The 21,333-nt window shown below is 41.4% G+C and overlaps 4 protein-coding genes across 5 annotated transcripts; 3 read left to right on the top strand and 1 right to left on the bottom strand.

The window, feature by feature from the left end:
* The first annotated feature begins 312 nt into the window (after window positions 1–312).
* Window positions 313–2,056, top strand: LOC115747616 (cytochrome b561 and DOMON domain-containing protein At5g47530-like). 2 transcript variants are annotated; one of them, XM_048271396.1, is made up of 3 exons: window positions 313–1,059; window positions 1,171–1,415; window positions 1,547–2,056. In XM_048271396.1, the coding sequence occupies exons 1-3, from the start codon at window positions 430–432 to the stop codon at window positions 1,866–1,868; spliced, it is 1,197 nt and encodes a 398-aa protein (XP_048127353.1). In that variant the 5' UTR covers window positions 313–429; the 3' UTR covers window positions 1,869–2,056. The 2 variants fall into 2 exon arrangements, with proteins under 2 accessions (XP_048127353.1, XP_030539697.1); XM_030683837.2 differs by having other exon boundaries at window positions 1,171–1,422; window positions 1,554–2,056.
* Window positions 2,057–6,567: 4,511 nt separating this feature from the next.
* LOC115747581 (cytochrome b561 and DOMON domain-containing protein At5g48750-like) lies at window positions 6,568–6,897 on the bottom strand. Its single transcript, XM_030683788.1, has one exon. The coding sequence runs from the start codon at window positions 6,895–6,897 to the stop codon at window positions 6,568–6,570; it is 330 nt and encodes a 109-aa protein (XP_030539648.1).
* A 1,711-nt stretch (window positions 6,898–8,608) lies between these two features.
* On the top strand, window positions 8,609–12,906 carry LOC115747615 (threonine--tRNA ligase, chloroplastic/mitochondrial 2). Its single transcript, XM_030683835.2, has 8 exons — window positions 8,609–9,085; window positions 9,526–9,672; window positions 9,821–9,968; window positions 10,482–10,735; window positions 10,884–11,261; window positions 11,536–11,844; window positions 12,105–12,305; window positions 12,415–12,906. Exons 1-8 carry the CDS (start codon window positions 8,756–8,758, stop codon window positions 12,673–12,675), a joined length of 2,028 nt encoding a protein of 675 aa, XP_030539695.1. The 5' UTR covers window positions 8,609–8,755; the 3' UTR covers window positions 12,676–12,906.
* A 575-nt stretch (window positions 12,907–13,481) lies between these two features.
* Window positions 13,482–15,305, top strand: LOC115747582 (exopolygalacturonase-like). Its single transcript, XM_030683789.2, has 4 exons — window positions 13,482–13,655; window positions 13,746–14,060; window positions 14,240–14,755; window positions 14,855–15,305. Exons 1-4 carry the CDS (start codon window positions 13,530–13,532, stop codon window positions 15,107–15,109), a joined length of 1,212 nt encoding a protein of 403 aa, XP_030539649.1. The 5' UTR covers window positions 13,482–13,529; the 3' UTR covers window positions 15,110–15,305.
* Window positions 15,306–21,333: the final 6,028 nt, after the last annotated feature.

The following is a 21,333-nucleotide window of genomic DNA, read 5'->3' as shown; positions in this document are numbered from 1 at the left end:
CGCCTTCCGACCCCCTCACAAGTCAACCCACGGATCAACGTCGTGCGATGGGAGGAAAGAGTACAAGTTTCAACAGGTCGGAAAGTGGGAACGCGCAGGAATGGCTCTGGCTCCTCCTCGTTCATGGTCGGACTATGCGACCAACCGCCAATCAGACATTAAGAAAGTCGGAAACAAACCGAGTCGGACAATCAGACCCTTCCTCTTTCTCAGCACCTTCCGTAATCAAAATTCACACCTTGCTTTCATATTCACGGCGGCAGAAAATCTGCACCAACCCATGTATATATGTATATATACACGCGCCCCGGCCCATGTGTTCATTGCGAATCGCGATATTATCAGTCAACATTCGCAGTTCCACCAACCCCAACTCGTTTTTTCTCGAGAAACTCTTGTTCCTCAAGGGCGTCTTGAGTAGCGACCGCCATGAACGGAGCTCGTGCCGACTCGCCCCACCTTGCCCTGCTTTCGCTTGCTCTGTTCTCTCTGTTTCTCGCTCCATCTCTCGCTCAGACATGCCAGAGCTACGCCTTCTCGGGCAACAGGGTCTACGCGTCCTGCGTTGACCTCCCGGTCCTGAGCTCCTACCTTCACTGGAACTACAATGATACCTCGTATGTCGCGGACATCGCCTTCCGGGTCACCGGAGCCACGTCGTCCAACTGGGTTTCCTGGGCCATCAACCCCTCCGGCCTCCAGATGGTGGGCTCGCAGGCGCTCGTCGCCTACCAGAACTCGAGCGGGTCAGTGTGGGCCTACACCTCCCCGGTGGACAGCCTCCAGACGTCTCTGTCGCCGGGGACCCTGAGCTTCGGGGTGTCGAACATCTCGGCGGCGCTCGAGAGCAGCGAGATGACCATCTTCGCGACGCTGCAGCTGAGCAGCGGAATGACGACGGTGAACCAGGTGTGGCAGGTCGGCCCCGTGGAGAACGGGTCCCCCGGAACGCACCCGACGAGTGGGGCCAACGTTGAGTCAGTGGGGACGCTGAACTTCCTGTCCGGGACCACTGGGGGGACCGGCGGATCCGGAAGCTCGAGGCAGCGGCGGAGGAATGTAAGCAGCACACTTAACTTCTGAAACCAGTTCCAGTATCATTAGCATTAGTCGTTCGAAATTGCTTGAAAACAAGAATCATTTCCGTGAACGATTTATATGGATTTGCAGGTGCATGGGGTGTTGAATGCGGTGAGTTGGGGGACACTGATGCCGATGGGAGCATTGATCGCCAGGTACCTGAAGGTGTTCCAATCGGCCGACCCTGCGTGGTTCTACCTCCACATCTCGTGCCAGGCCTCGGCCTACGCTGTCGGCGTCGCCGGCTGGGCCACCGGCCTCAAGCTCGGGAGCGAGTCCTCAGCCAACAACAAGGTCCACGGCAACATCGGCCTCGCCCTTTCCGTCCTGGGAACCGTTCAGGTACGTTCCCAATCTTGCATCACGCATGGCCAAGTCAGATGATTCCATTTCATAATCAAAATCATGTCCACGCGACGGGAACTCGACACGATCTCACCCATGGCCATTTGGTTCGGGGCTGTGGTCTGCAGGGATTCGCTCTGCTTCTGAGGCCCAAGAAGGATCACAAGTACAGACTCTACTGGAACATGTATCACCACACGGTCGGATACACGGTGATCGTCCTGAGCATAGTCAACGTGTTCAAGGGGTTGGACATATTGGACCCGGAACAGAAATGGCGGACCGCGTACATCGCGATCGTGGCCTCCTTGGGGGCCAGCGCCGCAGTTTTGGAAGCCATCACTTGGTACATCGTCATCAAGAGAAAAAAGGCAGCATCCTCAGCTCCGAAGATCTCTCACAGCACGAATGGAGACGACGGTTACAGAAATGGCAGAGTATAGTACGAGGTTTTACTCATAGATTATGATTTAATTTTGGATTTTCTTGATTTTTTTTTTTGTTCAGCTCCTTGTTGAGGGTCTGTTGTATGACCCATATGATAGAGAGAGCCTTTTATTTTTATTTTTTATTATTTTTTTCTTGTTAGGCTTATACATAAATTGGAGGTGGGTGTCCTTTTATTCATGCATATTGGGACGATCCCATGCTTCTTTGGTCCATCACCTTCTGTTTTCTTCTCTCGTCTCCCTCCCCATCGCTCCAGATCCGTCTCCGAAGAAGATGGTAACGTGTGATTGGTATTAATGTCAGAGTCAAAGTCGCCGGTTTCACAAATTAACCTAAATTTTAAGGAGTTCTTGGTGACACCTTACTGTTAATCGACAATAAATAAAAAAACATAGGACGTCTGGGAGAAATAGGATATAGTTGTGAATTATGATGTGAAAATTTTTGGTAATGATTCCTTTCTTCGGGAAAATTACCAAAAAAATTCTAAATCTATTGTAATTGTGCCAATTTATTCATAAACCTTTTTTTTACCGGTTTAGTCATACACATTTTGCAATTGTGCCAATTCAGTCCGTTTGATGCTGACGTGGACGCCGACCGGTTTGTGACCTAATATTTTTATAATTTTTTGATTTTTTGATTTTATTTTTCTTCTCCTTCACCGATCTACCTCCAGCTTCCATATCCCACCTCCACTGGTTGCCGGACCTCGGCGACCGGCCGGAGGACAATTAGAGAGGCTCTCTTCGGCCTTGCCATGGCCGGGCAAGGATGGCAAAGCCTCACCCAACCATGGGGAGGCTCAACCTCGTTGTTGCCGGAGGAGGGATAGCTGAGCCTTGCCTCGTGACGGTGAGGTCGAGTCTCTCCAAATTTGGGCTGGTGAGGCTTGGCCTTGCCTTGTCCAGCCATGACGAGGCTAGCAAGAGCCTCGCTGGTCATCTTTTGTGATCATCGCCGGTTGTCCTCTGTGAGCCTCGCTTATCATCCATGGTATTGGAACTTCTCATGGGACACGGTAGAACAAGAAAAGGAAAGGGGAAGAAAAAAAAAATTCAAAGGACCTATAAAAAATTATTAAAATATTAGTTCATCGGTTGGCCGGTGTCCACATCAATGCTGACTGGCCAAAACTTGTCGGATGGACTGCATTGACACAATTGCAAAATGTTTAGGACTGAATATGTCAAAAACAAAAAGTTTAGGATTGAATTGACATATTTTCAATAAGTTTTTATAATTTTTTCTGTAATTTTCGCGGTGCCTTGTCAATTGTCAATCTAATAGGAGTGGGATTCTGTGACAACATTTGGAAATTTATTAGCCAATTAGTCAGATAAATACGCAGGAAGACTTTTCTTGATGTGATTAGTCTGACCTTAATTATTCTAGATGCCATGATTAATACCTCATCAAAGGAAAATTGTAAATAATATCCTGTACTTTCAACGTGCGAATAATGATAGATGTGTACCATAGTCAGCAGCCAAATATGAATAAGGGGCATAGAATAAATATGATGAACCACAACAATGGTTAAATAGCCTAAACTCACATCTCTTACCCATGTTTGATTATCACTTTGCCAAATTACCCTCGGTCCAAAAGATTACCAAAGGCACTGCTCCCTCTTCCCGCCCTCCCTCGCCCGACGACGCCGAAAGGCCGATGCACCAACCTCCGTGCCTCAACCTCTCTACCATGTGCCGTTGTTGGTCCTTTCGAGGCCGAAAAAATATGCATGCGGATATGTAGAGATAAGAATAGAACGAAAATTACCCACATAAGCATCATAATTTTTTTTCCCCATCATTTGAATGCTACATCAGTAAAAAATCGATCACTTAAAACTTCCCCTTTTTATACTGAAGCCTCGTTCCCAAATCATCGAAAACCCAAATTCCCTTAATTTTGGGCAAAATCACCTCCTGAATCGTTCGGGGCAATTGACAGAACGAGTCGAGAACAGCGATTTTTAACTGTCTTGAGAATCTGATTTCCAGAATCGAACACCCGATCGAGCATAGGAGCATGGCCTCCTATACTTCTCGTTCGTCAAGGCAAACCGAAGAATGTGTAGTCCTGGATTGCACGCGACGAAGCCAAGCGAGTCGATGACTCGGATTGCCTTGGACTAATCGTGAGAGGTGTAGAGCTTGGCAAGCTCGACTCGCGCTGACATCACCGTGGCCATTCAGTTGCCAACATGACAGCAGCCAATTTAAAAAAGGTTGATATCACAAAAAAATTTCAAATTAGTACCTGTAATAAATTTATCATAAATTATTTTTTTAATCACAAAAAAGTTCAAACGGATTCATTTGTGACAATTTTATCCTAAACTGGTATATCTGTGATAAATTTACTCTTCATTAATTTTCGTTAAATTTAACCATTAAAGTGCTAAGTTGTATGATACGTGGCAATTGACGGGTGTACCAACTTGAGATTTTTACCCTATGTTTGTTAGAGGTATATCCGTTTGGGATTTTTGTGGTAAAAAAAATTAGTTTAGGGTAAATCTATCATAAGTGTACTAGTTTAGAGTTTTTGGTGGTCAAAAAAAATATTTTGGAGTAAATTTGTCACAACCGTACCAATTTGAGATTTTTGGTGGTCAAAAAAATAATTTAGGATAAATTTATCACAAATGTACCAGTTTAGGATTTTTCATAATATTAACCCTTTAAAAAGCCATGCAATACAGAATTGCCCAAAAAAACACTTAAATGATCGATTTTTTTTAATGATATGATACTTAAAGTGATAAAAAAAATCATAATATTCAAGTGAGCATCATAAAAAAATTAAGACATTATGATGTTCTTATTTCGAGTATGTTTGTATGCGTGTCTATCTCAAATACACCACATTTAAACGTTGTGACACTAACAAATTCAAATAAAGTGGTGTTGCTTCTAGTATACAGCCTTCATTTGTTTTGCAAAAAATATGACGTCTTTTGAAAATATTTTCCGAAAAGTAAATGCTCAGAAAAATAGCAATATTTACCTGTATTTTGGTTGAATTTAAAAATGAATTAGAAATTTTTTTCCATCATTTAGTAAGGAAAATCTAATTTGATTTTTAGCATCGTCGGTTGGCTAAAAATTACTGACATTAGCATTGGCTATCCTACGTGGTACGGCTGGTTTCAACGTAAATAATTTTTATAATTTAAAAAGAAAAAAATTCAAATAAAAGCCCGAAGTGCCATCATTTTTTCAAATAAAAGCTTGAAGTGGAATTTTTTTAAATAAGGGTCTCAAACGCTCCAAACATTTCAAAGAAGGGCCTAAGGCATGAGGGCAATTTCATCCTTTCCATTTTAATTTTTTTTCTTTTCTTTTTTTTCCTCACTCTCCCCTCCCCCGATCATCGCTAGCCTTAGGCAAGGGCTGCTCTTACCTGGATCGGCGTAGGGAGAGGGCGACCCTCGCTAGATCTAGCGAAGGCAACTCTCACTTGACGTCTAGCCTTGCCGGCCCGGGCGAGGTGAGGGTTGCCCTTGCTTGGGCTGGGCGAGCGAGAGCAGCTCTCCCCCGAGTCCAACACCTTCGTCGATCGGCAATGGCTATGGGAAGGAAGAGGGAAAAGACAAAAGGAAAAAGAAAAAAAAGGGAAAAAAATTAAATGACGAAAATACCTTTGGTCTTACCTTTCTTTGAAATAATAAATGCACTTCAAGTCCTTATTTGAAAGAAGATCTACCTCAACCTTATTATATGAGAAAATGAGGGCACTTTAAGCCCTTATTTAAAAATTTCTCTTAAAAAATTTAAAAAATTTAGTATTTTCTTTCCTTTTTTCTTTTTTTTTCCTTCTTCCTTTGTTGTGGCCAGGTGGCGATGGCCATAGGCAAACCTCGAGCTTGCCATCACGCGTCTATGGCTAGTCGGTATGACCAGCAAGGGAAAAAGGACAAAGAAAAAGAAAGAAAAGAGAAAATAAAGAAAAAAAATAATTCGACTTTTTTATAAAAAAATTTGTCTCAATGGATCCAGGTACGGCTTGGGCTCGAGCACTAGGGCCCTGGACCTGGCCTCGCTATCAATGGTCCAAGAATGAGCATTCCTATGCGCAAGCGTAGAGTTTCTAGTTCAAGTCCGAAAAATGATTTTCGTGGTTTTAAAGAGGAAACTATTTTTTTTTAATTTAAGCTTAGTTAGGAAAACATTTTTTGTTGACTAGAAAAATATTTTTAGTTGACTTATTTTTCTAAGAGATCCAAATACCGGAAAATGAAAACAAAAATTGGAAAATGTTTTTTGCGAAGCAAATAGAGCCATAGTATCTGCTATCTGGTGGTTTACAAATCTTATATACAGATGCAAGTAAGATCGTTGGTGATTCAAAGACACCCTAATCCTGAGTGATACTACTGAAATGCTAGAGTTCCCCTTTTGAGCAGTCCCTTCCCATCATGGTCAAAGATGTTCCAGGAAAATACATTGGATGATAAGACAACAATTGAATGACTTTGCACAGTTAAATCTTAAATGCTCAACGATTTGACAAATAAAACAAAATTGGCTATGAAAACAACAGTTGACTTAGAGATATATAACTTATCTCAAACACACAACAAAAATTGACTCTGTTATTTCGTCATGTTTCATTTTTATTCATAAAGTATCGATCAACCCGAAATGATATAAATAGTTCATTACCATGCAATCTCTATGAATTTCAAGATGTTGTGCCAGTGGCAACATTGAGAATTCCGAAACATGTGATATGATCGTCACTCGTTGCATGCATGCTCAGTCCATTGGCTCTCCCATTCAGGGGACCTTCTTGCCACACTTGGTTGATTGTCAACATATCGCTGGTCAGGTGTACCGTCGCGAATATCATCGTCTCACTATCCTTCTCAAACGTCGCGGACATCCTTGAGACCTGGTACTTCAATCTCCCCTCCGGCAGCATCGTGGCATACGAGTCGACCGACGACGTGTACACGCGCATGGAGCAGTTGTTGTTCCTCTGATAGGCGACGAGCGCCTGCAACCTGAGCATTCCCTTGCCTGACGGGTTAATCGCCCAGGCGACCCACCTCAAGTACGTCGTCCTCTAAGCTCGGAACGCCACGTCGAGCTCGTATGAGGATCGGTTGTAGTTCCAGTGGAGGGACGAGTTCAGGAGCGGGAGGTCGACGCATCTGGCGAAAGTCCTGTCGTTAAAGAATGTGTGGTTCTTGCAGGCGTGAGCAGCGAAAGATGGAGCGCACAAGGTGATCAGAATGAACAAAGCAACGGGCAAAGCTGCCTTGCGCATGGTGAAAAATTGGCGATGGAGCTTGGCTGAAACCAACGACGATGATGATGAAGGCTATAGAAGTTTGAGCTCAGTGAGGAGTTTCTCAAGAGCTACGGCTTGTTGTGGAAGTTGGACGAAGAGAAATGGATGGGTAGTAGTAGTCATTATATACAGGGCGATGAACCAGAAATGCGAAAGGAAACCTAGAAGAAGTCGAGGTCGAAGAGTACTTGGTCGTGTTTTCGATTGATTCACTAAATATAATATGATCGTTCTTAACAGACAGAGAAAGCCTTCACACTCGTTTTTGTCTAATTCAATGATAATTTTTTAACATCCTCCTCATGAGATTGATCAGTTCCAAAATCAAGACATCATGGATTAAAGTGAACAAATAAACAACAATGAAGACAAGTGATAAGCAGTAGATCGAGCGGAAAATTCGGTTCATGCCAGCTGGTTCCATTGATGGTTTTAACGAAAAGATTGTGTTAAACCGATTTTCAAAAGTTCAAGGGTAGTATTAAACAAAAGAAAGTTCGGAAATATCATTGAATAACGAGTAAAAGTTCGAAAATTGCCGGTATTTACCCTCCTTATTTGAAGTAATTTTTTATTGCAACACACGATGCTACATGAAAGCCGGCACGGTACTTAATGACAAACTCATCGCAACATCGATATCGAATATATAGTTTGTAATAATTCACGGATCTCAATGGCTCGAACTCAGGCCTTGAGAACAAAAGGATGAATGCGTTTACTGCTTGAGAAACCTTTAGGTTCCAATAATTCGATTCGTAAAATAGAAACATCCAAATGTTTCCAGAATTTCATATGCAGTCATACATATTTTCTTATACATGTATGGCTTTTCAGGTAAATCTTTTGAAAGCCCGGAAACGTATTAATTGGTGAAGCTGAAAATGATAACCCAGGAAAAGAAAAAGTTAATACTACCGAAACTTCCAAACTTATACACCATTGATAAATTTTTTACAAACTATTTTTTCAACCACAAAAAATCTTAAAATGGTACACCTATGATAAATTTGCCCTTCGTTAGTTGTCGCTGAATTTTATTGTCAAATCGTTGAGTTTGATGACGCGTGATAGTTGATCGGGTGTACAAGTTTGGGATTTTTACCCTTTATTTATCATAAATGTATCAGTTTGAGATTTTCTGTGGTGTTATCCTAACTTAACGGAAATTAATGAGGGTAAATGTAGCAGTTTGGGTTTTTTAGTGCCCAAAAAATTAGTTTGGGATAAACTTGTCATACGTGTACCAATTAAGAATTTTTATGGTAAATATAATAATAATTTATCATAAGTATATTAATTTGAAATTTTTGGTGGTCATAATTTATGGTAAATTAATTTGGATTTTTTTGGTGATATTAGCGCAAAAAGATTGCGTTCCTGGGTTAAGCCGGATTCGGAAAGTCCTATGCAACCGTCAAACGTTACCTCGCTCGCTCCTCGGCCACACACGAAGCACCACACAAACCTTCGCAAGTTGTCAGAGCAACATCAAGAATCACGGATTTAGCTGAAGAAGCATTCACTTCTCTTCGCTCCGCTCCGAGCGAAGACCGCCGTGTTCGCTGTCCGCAGAATGGCCACGTCCCATTCTCTCTCCTCTTCGCTCCTTCTCTCCACCCGCTCTTCTCCGCGCACTCCGCTAATTCCCGCCCTCTCGGCCGCGAAACGGCTCATTTCCTCGGTTCCGAGACTGTTCGCGGCGAGCGAACTCTGGGGTCTGGGAGTTCATAGCAAGAAATGGAGTGGGGTCTCTTCGGTGCGCTGTGCTGTGGCCACCGAGTCGGCTCAGTCCGCGAGCACGAGCCAAAATGAGAGCTTGGAGGAGCCCCAGAAAGGAGAGGAAGAGAGGATTGTCTTGCCCACCAACGAGTCATCGGATAGACTCTTGCGAATTCGCCACACGGTATCGGAGCTCATAAATGCGTTTCTCTTTTGTTAGTCCATTTTTTTTTTTCCGGTTGATTAGATGTGCTTGGTTATGTCTCTTTAGAATTCCTGGTTCGAGTGATGTGTGGGGAATTGTGAAGTTACCGTTGTGCTCAAGTATGGATTTTGCCAGTGAACTGTCATTGAATCGGCGTTTGGGGGATGGTAGTGCATCCGAAATGCTTCAGAAGCATTTCGTGGATGCTTTCAATCTGGTCAATAGTCAAGCTCCAAATTTTCTTTTTCCCGAAGATATCCGACTATAAGAGATGGCAGATTCTGGAATTTTAAAATAATCTCAGAATGCTTCGCAGCGTCCATCAAGTTTGTACAGGATTAGACTTGATGATTTTGTGGATAGCTGATTTGATTGCGCTTTTAATTTTATGACCAACTGCGTCTAGTGTGTGAATGCAGTGCGCGCATGTGATGGCTATGGCTGTTCAAAAGCTCTTCCCAGCTGCGAAAGTGACAATTGGGCCATGGATAGACAATGGATTTTACTATGATTTTGATATGGAGCCATTGACAGATAAAGATTTGAAGAGGATTAAGAAGGAAATGGTGAGGAAAAAATAGTCAATTGATGCTGGTGTATCTTCATTTTTCCTTTTTCATTTCCAAGAATTAGTTTACCAATTGAATAATTTTTGGAGGTCATTCATTAATGTATGCTTTCAGGGCACGGATTTACTTCTTACATAATCTGTAGGACCGTGTCATTGGTAAGAATTTACCCCTTGTAAGAGAAGAAGTTTCCCGAGATGAAGCTCAGAGAAGAATAATGGCAATGAATGAACCCTACAAAATGGAGATACTGGAAAGTATCAAGGAAGAGCCGATTACCATCTATCATATTGGTAAGCCTACTTCTTTCTTCAGTATCTGCTCTATTTTGCTACCGGTTCAGTGATATCCTTTGCTTTCCCGGATCCTTACTTTATTCCTGTGACTCAAAGTTCTTTTAATTTAACTCGGTCCCTTGTTTTCACCCTACCCGTTGGAGAAACCTTTCGCCAGAATTGCAAAACTTTTTGCACAAGTTAAAGCTGTTCTATTAGTTTTCCATCAGTGATGTTTGGACTTTTATGACTTATGTTGAGGTGCAGTCAGGCCACCCTTTCTCTAATCAGTTGACATATGAGTGCACAAAAACATTATGCAACTGAAATCGGTGCTGCAGGCTGTAGCTTAGCTGTACTATGTAGTGCTTCACTGTGTGTGTTTCTTTACCCGCGGGCATGCGCGAGAGGCTTGTTTCATGGGTTATGTCAATCACAGATGTAGCGACCTGCTTCCTTCTGAGTTGGCGAGTATTCTTTTCTTCATTTGAATGTAGGAATTATTTTAAGCTCCTATTGTGTTCTCTATAGGAAATGAATGGTGGGATCTTTGTGCTGGTCCTCATGTTGAATCTACGGGAAACATTAACCGGAAAGCTGTTGAGCTTGAGTCTGTTGCTGGTGCTTACTGGAGGGGAGATGAAAAGAGACCAATGCTGCAGAGGATCTATGGCACTGCTTGGGAGAATGAGGAACAGTTGAAAGCATACATTCACTTCAAAGAGGAGGCCAAACGCCGGGATCACAGGCGCATTGGCCAAGATCTCGATCTCTTTTCCATACAGGTAAATAGCTCTGCAGGGCACCACAATACTTTCTAATAACAAATGAACTTATCCATATTTTCATCTCACTGGTTATTGGAAATCTGGAGCTAGTGCAACGGTTTTACGCAATATGAAATCTTACTTCCAACTTAATGATTATTTGCAGGAAGAAGCTGGTGGAGGATTGGTTTTCTGGCACCCAAAAGGTGCCATTATAAGACACATTATTGAGGACTCCTGGAAAAGGTTCCATATGGAACATGGTTATGATCTCTTGTATACTCCGCATGTCGCGAGGGCACATCTTTGGAAGACCAGTGGTCATTTGGACTTCTACAAAGAAAATATGTATGAACAGATGAACATCGAGGATGACGTCTATCAGCTTCGTCCTATGAATTGCCCTTATCACATATTGGTCTACAAAAGGAAGCCCCACTCTTATCGCGACTTTCCCATCCGGGTTGCGGAGTTGGGAACAGTCTACAGATATGAGTTGTCTGGAAGCTTACACGGCCTATTTCGTGTAAGAGGTTTCACACAGGTGTGTGATACTCATCCCAGAGGGTATATAGCTTGTCCTTTCGATTGAACTGTTGAGATATATTTAGTTGCGTGATAGAATTGGGAAAGATTGCTTAATTATTTATGATAGTGCTCCGTATTTAGTGCTCTGTATGTATCTAATCATGTTGATTCACAAACTTTGGGCCTCTTAGTCATGAGATGTTCTGTCCTCTAAGTATCATCTCTAATCTTCAATTGGATTGTTTATGGGAATGCCCAAAACAGTGAACTTGATTGTTTATATGTGGTAGGATGATGCCCACATATTCTGTCTAGAAGATCAAATCAGAGGTGAAATCAGGGGTGTTCTGGATCTTACAGAAAGAATTTTACTCCAGTTCGGCTTTAGCAAATATGAGGTTAATCTATCTACCAGACCAGAGAAAGCTGTCGGGGATGATGATATATGGGCCAAGGCTACAACTGCTCTGAGAGAAGCTTTAGATGACAAAGGATGGAGCTATGAAATTGATGAAGGAGGCGGTGCATTTTATGGTCCAAAGATCGATCTTAAGATTGAGGATGCTCTTGGAAGGAAGTGGCAGTGCTCAACCATACAGGTAACTTCAAAGCATTCAGAGCTTATGCAAGTTGAGTTTTGACGCAGGTTTAGACTTCGATATGATGGTTTTAGTCGGTGATTCTCTTTGTGCTTGCACGAGCACTTCTGTGGGTTGTTTTGTTCAGAATAAGATGACTGTTAAGATTAAAACAGAAAAGATTGTTATAATATGGTTGAATCAGGACTGGGATTTTATGTTTTCTCAAGTATCTTGCTTGACCTTTTCATTTATCAGTAACCCCATTTTGTCATCTGCAGGTTGACTTTAATCTTCCCCAGCGGTTTGACATTACCTATGTTGACTCAAATTTAGAGAAGAAGCGGCCTATCATGATTCACAGGGCAGTGCTTGGATCGCTCGAGCGGTTCTTTGGGGTCCTTATAGAGCACTACGCAGGAGATTTTCCATTATGGCTTTCTCCAATACAAGCTCGAATTTTGCCAGTTACTGACAACCAGGTGAGATCAGTTGGGCATTTCTAGCCTTTGGAGGGTGATTCAACACTGTCGTGTCAATTTCCTTTCGTTCAGTCGCCCCTTAAAACTGAGTTGCTCACGTTTAATGTAGCTCGAGTTCTGCAATGAGGTGACGCGAAAATTGAAAGAGAACGGCGTTAGAGCTGAAGTTTGTCATGGTGAGCGCTTGCCTAAACTTATCAGAAATGCCGAGAAGCAGAAGATACCATTGATGGCGGTTGTGGGCCCCAAGGAAGTCGAAACTGGAACCGTGACTGTCAGATCTAGATTTGGTGGGGAGCTGGGGAGTATAACCATAGATGACTTTCTATACAGGATCACAAAGGCCGGAGAAAACAGAACCTTGTTCTGAATTTCCCGAGACTGAAAAAAGGAGTGGTGCACCCTGTTTATTTGCAAAGGCGAATACAACCAGTAGGAAAAGAAAATCAGAAGAGCAACAAACTGTGATATAGATAACAATTCTAGCACTGGAGGGTTATTGTAACAAATTTTGTACGTGCATTCATTAATCTGTATATATTCTATCCATGAGAAATGGTATCGATTTCCCATGCTTCTAATGAACAATGCTACTTGTCTTTGACCTGTGAGGAGGTGATCAATGCGCCCGGCCGCAGAGGTAAATGGGCAGGTTCGGGCCAAGGAATTACATGATAAAGTCTATCTCCGGCGTTGGCCCGCCTCCAAACTTCTTACATGAATGTTCTGATATTGGCAGACCTCGGCAACATGTTAAGCCCGACATTCGGGTCCATGCAAACCAGCCCAATGACAGAACGTCTGACCCTGATGCTCTACAAGAATGGAGAAATATTGCCATCGATGGGTTAAGAGCCAAGAAAAAGAAAGTGGCAATGTTCAGAAGCTGCTCTTATGCTTGCGGCCCTCGGACACTTTTTGTCATCCATGTGCAAACTACTCTTATGCTTGGCCTCATTTAGTTCAGATCATTCTTCAACATCCATAATGCGGTGGTGGGGAGGAAGTTGGCTAATAATAGCATCCAAGGTGAGCCACAGGAATAAAACGTTTGACTTACTTCACAATGGAGTGTCTAATTATAGTTCAAACCTCATGTTGTTCTGAGCTTCCGCACTTGATTATAAAAGGGGCGTTAGTCCAAGATGTGAATATCACAGCGTTCTCAACGACGGATTTACGAGGAGAAACGAAGCCGAGAAAAGGAAATAACAGTGTATAGACATGGGCCAAAGATCGGTTTTACCTGCTGCAATTGCGCTTCTGTTTTTTGCTTCCACAGCAACATCCCAAGTTTATGATGTCACGAAATATGGCGCGAGTGGTGGCGGTAGTTCGGATATCAGCCAGGTATGGGAACATCTCCTAGGCAATCGTTCACGTCAGTCCTATGGATGTTGTGTGATTTGTGTCTGATGTTGTTTTTCTACTAAAAAAAAGGCACTAGTTAGCGCATGGAAAGAGGCCTGCGCGTCGACAAATGCTAGCAAAGTCAAGATCACAGTGCCGGCAGGGACATATGTGTTAAGGGAAGTGGTCTTAGGAGGTCCTTGCAAGGCTGCGATTGAGGTCCAGGTCGATGGCACACTCAAGGCCCCTGCAGATCCTGCCCAAATGAAGACCGACGGGTGGGTCACGTTCCAGAACGTCGACCAGTTCACATTGTCAGGTCACGGAACTTTCGATGGTCAAGGGAAAACGGCGTGGACAAAGAATATCTGCAGCAAAACAAAGGAATGCGCGAACCTTCCTATAGTAAGCTCTTTTTCCGATCCTAATTTTACCTTGTCAACCACGGGATTGTTGCGCTTTACATTGAAAACTTTAAAGAGTGGTATATTGATTTTCGCAGCCGCATTATCTTTTAAGTCTTTATCTTGCAATTCTTGTTATAGGGAGATACTAATTCTATCTACTGTGTTTGATATGAATAGAACATAAGGTTCAACTTTGTCACCAATGCCATAGTCCAGGACATAACTTCCCTTGACAGCAAACAGTTCCATGTGAATGTTTTGGGCTGCAAAAATTTCACGCTCCAACATGTTACCATCACCGCACCTGGAAATAGTCCCAACACGGACGGAATCCACATTGGTCGTTCAACTGGGGTCAATATAATCGACACTGGCATCAAGACTGGGGACGATTGCATTTCCATTGGTGATGGCAGCGAGCAAATACACATCAATGGAGTAACTTGCGGGCCTGGTCATGGCATTAGTGTAGGGAGTCTTGGAAGATACCCAGGTGAACAGCCTGTGTCTGGTATTTTTGTAAAAAACAGCACAATTACCGGCACGATGAACGGCGTTAGGATCAAAACATGGCCTGCTTCTCCCGCTGGAACCGCGATGGACATGCATTTCGAGGATATCACATTGGACAATGTCGGGAACCCGATCCTCATAGATCAGAAGTACTGCCCATGGAATCAGTGCACGGCGCAGGTAACCGAAAGTACATTCTCATAGGATATTTGCTATATGATCTCAGTGTGTTTGACCTGAGGTTCTGTTTTCGATCGATTGTTCCATGCGTTTTTTCAGGTTCCTTCCCTGATAAAGATAAGCAATGTCAGCTTCAGGAGAATCCGGGGAACTTCTTCAACACAGGTCGCAGTTAAGCTTGATTGTAGCCCCCGCTACCCGTGCGACAAAGTGGAGATCAGTGACATCGATATCGCGTACCACGGCGCCGAGGGTCCTGCTACATCCTTGTGTACCAATGTCAAGCCCGTTATCTCTGGCAAGCAGAACCCAGCAATCTGCGCCAATGCGACGGGAAGCTCTCAAGCTCAGTAAACAAAATGCTCGTGACATGATCCTATCCATTCCTGTTGGCTTCTTAATCTAGCCAATATGAGAATTACCAGTTAGAGGAAAGATTATTGCTTGTAGTAATAAGAGATTCACCTGTCGTGAGACGATGATTTCATAAATGAAGATCTTCCATTAATTTCGGCTGTTACAGTCGGAAGTCTATTTAACGCAGTAGTTGTTGAGGTTTACTAATGAAAAGGATTAGAGGTTCAGTTTTTCTTTGTCGTTGTCACAGTTCTAGGCTTGGGGAGACTATTGACGGAGAGCATGTCAAATATAACATGAACCCGATTATGAGATCGATTTGATCCTCGAGAATTTCTTGTCTTCTTCCACAAATAAAACATATTCAGGACATTTGCTGTTATCTTTTCTGGCGCGCGCGAAATGATCTAAATATTCGAGTACATCATGAACCGACTGTACTGTTGGCTGTGTCCGCTTCTTTTGTGGGGGCCCTACTAGCAAATATAAAACAAATAGAAAAACAAAAGAAAAAAAAAAGGCAAGAAAAGACAAAAAGCAAAAGAAGAAAAAGAAGCTGCTTGGCTAAGTAGCACCGACACTAACACGCGACGCTACGCGACAAGACACGATGGGGCCACGTTGTATATTAAATGTATATTTTTATATATACATGATAAATTAACATTTTCATGGTTATATCAATCAAATTAATTTGATTCAAGTTCATACGTCGATTGTTTTAAATTATTTTCAAATATAATATATAGTATACTTACACATGAAAATTACTTGGGTAGAAGGGATCATTATTTAATTAATTCATCATAATTGTGGGGACCTAAGCTTAACCCTAAAAATAAAAAAGAAGAGAAAAATCAAATAAAATGAGAATCGAAACCATACCGTCCATCATGAGCGCTAGGGTTACATTGGTTGGTTGATTGCAAGACGGACGTGGGTTGAACCGTGTCGAACGCGTGTCGTTGTCCGACACCGATGCGGCGACCTCCTACACATGTCGGTGCTTCTTAGCTGCTTGGTGCGTGTGTCCTAGACAAGAAAGAGAAAAGAGAACAGTGAAGGAGAGAAGGAGCTCTCGATGGAAACAGAGAAGCTCGCACATAAGAAAGAAGAAAAAGAGGGTGAGGCTTCGGTCCTTCATTCAAAGGCCAAACCTTATCGGAATTCGTACAAATTTTGATATGTTGTTCGTGAGGCTGGGAGCTACAACTTGATCGATTTCATTCGTTGAGATTTGTCTCCGAATACTTCAATCGCAGTTAGGGTTTTCTTTTCCCCTTTTATATTGTTCCGCTTTTGTGGTGATGAAATGCTATTGTATTTTTGATGTTGAGCATCCGGTGTGTGACTAGAGCGACCTCTTTGTGTACCTACTATTTTTGATAATTAGTGGAAATTTTTAAGCCGTCCGTGGTTTTTGCCGTTTTGAGTTTTCCATGTAAATCTTGGTGTATCGTCTCCTTATCATTTCGCTATCATATTTACTCATTGTGAGGTTTATTTTACTGGATATATATTGTTGTTTGTGGTTGGATTGAGTTGATTTAGTTTTGGGGGAGATTTTGATTTTGGATTAGCTTAGTTTATGGCGAAATGCTACCCATTTCTCCCAACGAAGTGCTATCAGAGTTAGTGTTGAGATTCTAGAGTTAAATAGAGGATACAAGTGGCATCATGTTTAAGCTAAATGCCTCGAAACCTCGGATGACAGACATGTTATATTGTAAAGATTTATTTGATCCCATTGATAGTGATGAGTCTCAAGGAGACAAGGAAGACAAAGAGTGGAAGCGAATAAAAAATATGACGGTTAGGTTTATTCGACAATGGATTGGTAATAGTGTGTTTCATCATATTACTCAAGAAACAAAAGCGGATATTTTATGAAAGAAACTACAAGATCTCTATGAGAGGAGAACCTCGCAAAATAAATATCTTTTAGTTAAACCACTTGTGAATTTGAGATACAAGGAGGGGAATAGCATGTCGGAGCACTTGAGTTAATTTCAAACCAATTGACAAATCTAGAGATTGACCTCGGTGATGAATTACAACCATATCTATTGCTTGATACTCTTCTTGCTAGTTGGGACATTTTGGCTATGGCGTTAAACAATTCAGCTCCTTACGGTGTGCTTTCAATGAGCATGGTTAAAAAAACCTGTTCAATAAAGAAATAAGGAAAAAAAATGCTTGAATTATGCTTCTAGATCAGAAGCACTTGTCATAGAAAATAGGGCGAGAAGTCAATCAAGAAAGTTTCAAAGTAATGATAGGGGCAAGTAAAGAGGAAGGTCAAAGTCAAGGCTGAGCATAAGTGTGAAGTGTTACAATTGTAGCAAGATGGAGCATTATGCTAAAGAATGCTGGCCCTCAAAGAGAGATAAATCATATGATAGAAATGGAGATAAGAAGAAAGAAGAGAAACAGGTTACGACAATAGTTGCATTCGATGGCGATATTGTGTTTATTTGTAATAACGGTTGTGTAAACCTTATATGCCAAGACTTTAACTGGGTTGTTGATTCCACAGCTTCTTTTCATGTCACCTCATGACGTGACTACTTTACATCTTATCACAGCGGTGATTTCGGTTGTGTTAGAATGAGAAATAGCAGTGTTTCCAAGGCTATCGACATGGAAGATGTTTATTTGGAGACCAATTTAGTATATAATTTGCTTATGAGAAATGTGAAACATGTTCTAGACATTCGACTTCACTTGAACTCCATAGATGTCTTAGATGATGATAGCTACGGCAATTCCTTCTATGATGGCAAATGAAAATTGACTAAAGGCTGTATGTTAGTGGCAAAGGGTAAGAAGACATGTACTCTTTACACCATGGAAGCAAAGTTGTTTAGAGAAGACGTAAATGCAATTGAGGACTCCATAGTTAATCTATGGCATATGAGACTTGGTCATCTTAGCGAAAATGGGCTTGAAACCCTTGCTAGAAAGAATCTTCTACCATTGAATGAGAGAAATCTAACGGAATACACTCATTGCTTAACGAGTAAGCAACATAGATTCTCATTTCATAGTTCATCTCCACACCCAAAGTCAAATGCACTTGATTTAGTTCATACTGATATTTGTTGTATAGATCCTAGAACACTTATGGTGCATTGTACTTTGTGATATTTATTGATGACTACTCTAGAAAAGTGTGGATTATTGCTTTAAAATCTAAAGATTAGGTGCTTGCGATTTTCAAACAATTTCATGTCAACGTGGAAAGACAGATCGGAAAGAAGCTGAAATGTGTTTGAGCCGACAACGGTAGAAAATATAAAGGCCTGTTTGAATATTATTGTAGGGATTATAGTATCAAGCTTGAGAAGATTGTTCAGAAAACACCATGGCAGAATGGAGTAGCGAAGAGAATGACCCGAATAATCAATGATTGAATTTGGTGTATACTCTCTCATGCAAGGTTGCCTGAGTCATTCTGGGTGAAGCGTTGAGAAAGGTAATGAACTTGATAAACCTTTTTTCATTAGTTCCTCTTAAAGGGGATGTTCCACAAATAGTTTGGAGTGGGAAAGATGTTTCCTATAATTATTTGAAAATGTTCGGTTGTCGGGGATTTGTGCATGTTCCAAAAGATAAGAGGTCCAAATTTGGTGACAAGTCTAAACAGTGTATCTTCTTGGATTTTGGACATAAAGAGTTCGCTTACATGTTACGGGATCCAACTACAAAACAAGTCATTAAAAGCCGAGATGCGGTGTTCCTTGAGCATTAGACCATTGAAGATATCAACAAGCCAGGGTAGTCAAAGAAAGTAGCTCAACATATTAATTTCAACCCAAATCCTCCTATCGTATTAGGTGAAAATTAAGGGAAAGAAGTGCATGGAAACCATGAAAGAGGTGAATCCTCACATAATGTTGATTCTTCAGCTGAAATAGGTGAAATAGTTAAGTAAAAACAATCGCTTGAATAAGAGCAACCCGTTGAGCTAGTTGAGCAAGCACAACCAGTCCTACCTCAAGTTAGAAGATCGGAAGGAGAACGTTGACCCTCATAGAAATATCAACCGCTTGAGTATGTGTTACTTACCGATGCGGGAGAGCTAGAAACTTATAAAGAGGCTATGTCATGTGATCAAAAGAATGAGTGGGATGAAACTATACAAGATGAGCTCAAATCTTTGCATAAGAACCACACATTTGAATTGGTGAAGTTGCTCGAGGGCAAGAGAACAATCACAAATAAGTGGGTGTATAAGTTAAAGACGGAAGAAAGTAGCTTGCAACCACGATACTGCTAGGCTTGTTGTGAAGGGATTTCGTCAGAAGAAGGGAATTAACTTTGAAAAAATATTTTCACCAGTTGTAAAAATGTCTTCTATTCAAGTTTTTCTTGGGTTGGTCGCCGCTTTGGATTTAGAAATCGAACGACTTGATATAAAGACATATTTTCTTCATGGAGAGTTAGAAGATGAAATATACATGGAGCAATCGGAGGGTTTTAAAGTTAAAGGCAAAGAGCACCTTCATCTCAAGCAAGCACCAAGATAGTGGTACATGAAGTTTGATTCATTCATGAAAGCTCATGGATATGGTAAGACCAACTCCGATTTTTGTGTCTTTATGAAAAGATTCTCGGATGATGATTTTATTATCATCCTACTCTAAATAGATAGCATGTTGATAGTTGGGCATGATGCTAACAAAATCAAGAGCTTGAAAGATGAGTTGAGTAAAACCTTTATGATGAAGGATCTAAGGCTGGCTAAGCAAATCCTTGGCATGAGAATTACTTGTAATATGAAGAACTTCAAATTCTGGTTATCTCAAGATAGATAAATTGAAAAGGTGCTTGAAAAATTCAACATGAGCACATGTAAACCGATAAATACTCCACTTAATAATCACTTCAAGTTAAGTAGTAATGAGTGTCCTACGAGTGAGAAAGAGAAGGAAGAGATGATGAAAATTCCTTATGCATCTGTCGTGGGTAGTTTAATGAATACTATGGTTTATTCAAGATCGGATGTTACTCGTGCAGTTGGTGTTATGAGTAGGTTTCTCTCAAATCCAAGTAAAAAGCATTGGAGTATCGTGAAATGGATTCTGTGGTATCTTAAAGGCACTTCCATATTATGCTTGTGTTATGGAAATGGAAAGTCCGAGTCGAGTGGCTATTTAGATTTCGATTATGCCAGTATGAGTGATTCTCGAAAGTCCACATCAGGTTACATGATGACCTTTGTAGGGGAAGCAGTTTCGCAGCAATCAAGATTACAAAAATGTGTTACTTTGTCTACGACTGAAGTGAAGTATATAGCTATCACCGAACGAGACAAGAAACTATTGTGGATGCAAAAATTTCTACAAGAGTTGGGTTTGAAGCAAAAAAAAGTTTGTTCTATATTAGTGATAGCATGAGTGCTATCTATCTTAGCAAGAATCCGGTGTTGTATTCAAGATCGAAGCATATTGATGTGAAGTATCATTGGGTCCGAGAGAAATTAGAAAAAAAGCTCTTTCTACTTAAGAAAGTTCATACCGACGACAACGAATCCGACATGATGACCAAAGCTTTGTCCATGATGAAACCTAACTCTTGTAGAACTAACGCGGGCATGATGAAACTCTCCACATGAGGAGGAGGGAGAGATTTGTTGGGGGTCTGCCACTTTTGTGCGGCCGAGCTAGCAAATATAAAATAAATAGGAAAAAATAAAAAAATAAAAAGTAAAAAAAAAAGGCAAGAAATGACAAGAAAACGAGAGTGCGGCTTCAGTCCTTGATTCAAAGGCCAAATCTTATTGGAATTTGCTCAAATTTGTTGTTCATGAGGCCAAGAGCTATGACTTGATCGGTTTCATTTGTTGAGATTTGCCTCCGAATTTTTCAATTGCAGTTAGGGTTTTCTTTTTTCCTTTTGTATTGTTCTACCTTTGTGGTGAGGAAATACTCTTGTATTCTTGATGTTAAGCCTCCGGTGTGTGATTAGAAAGTAACTCCTTTGTGTATCTACTATTCTTGGTGATTAGTTAAAGTTTTTGAGCCGTTCGTGATTTTTCCCTTTTTGGGTCTTCCATGTAAATCTTGATTTATTGTCTCTTTATCATTTCGCTATCATATTTACTCGTTGTGAGGTTTATTTTACTAGATATGTATTGTTGGTTATTGCTAGACTAAGTCGGTTTAGTTTCAGGGGAGATTTTGATCCTAGATTGGCTTAGTTTGTGGCGAAGTGTTGCT

The sequence above is a fragment of the Rhodamnia argentea genome, chromosome 10, assembly GCF_020921035.1.
Source record: "Rhodamnia argentea isolate NSW1041297 chromosome 10, ASM2092103v1, whole genome shotgun sequence".
In the NCBI taxonomy this organism is placed as follows: domain Eukaryota; kingdom Viridiplantae; phylum Streptophyta; class Magnoliopsida; order Myrtales; family Myrtaceae; genus Rhodamnia; species Rhodamnia argentea.
Note: the sequence above shows the minus strand (reverse complement) of the source record. Positions and strands in the feature narration are given on the sequence as shown.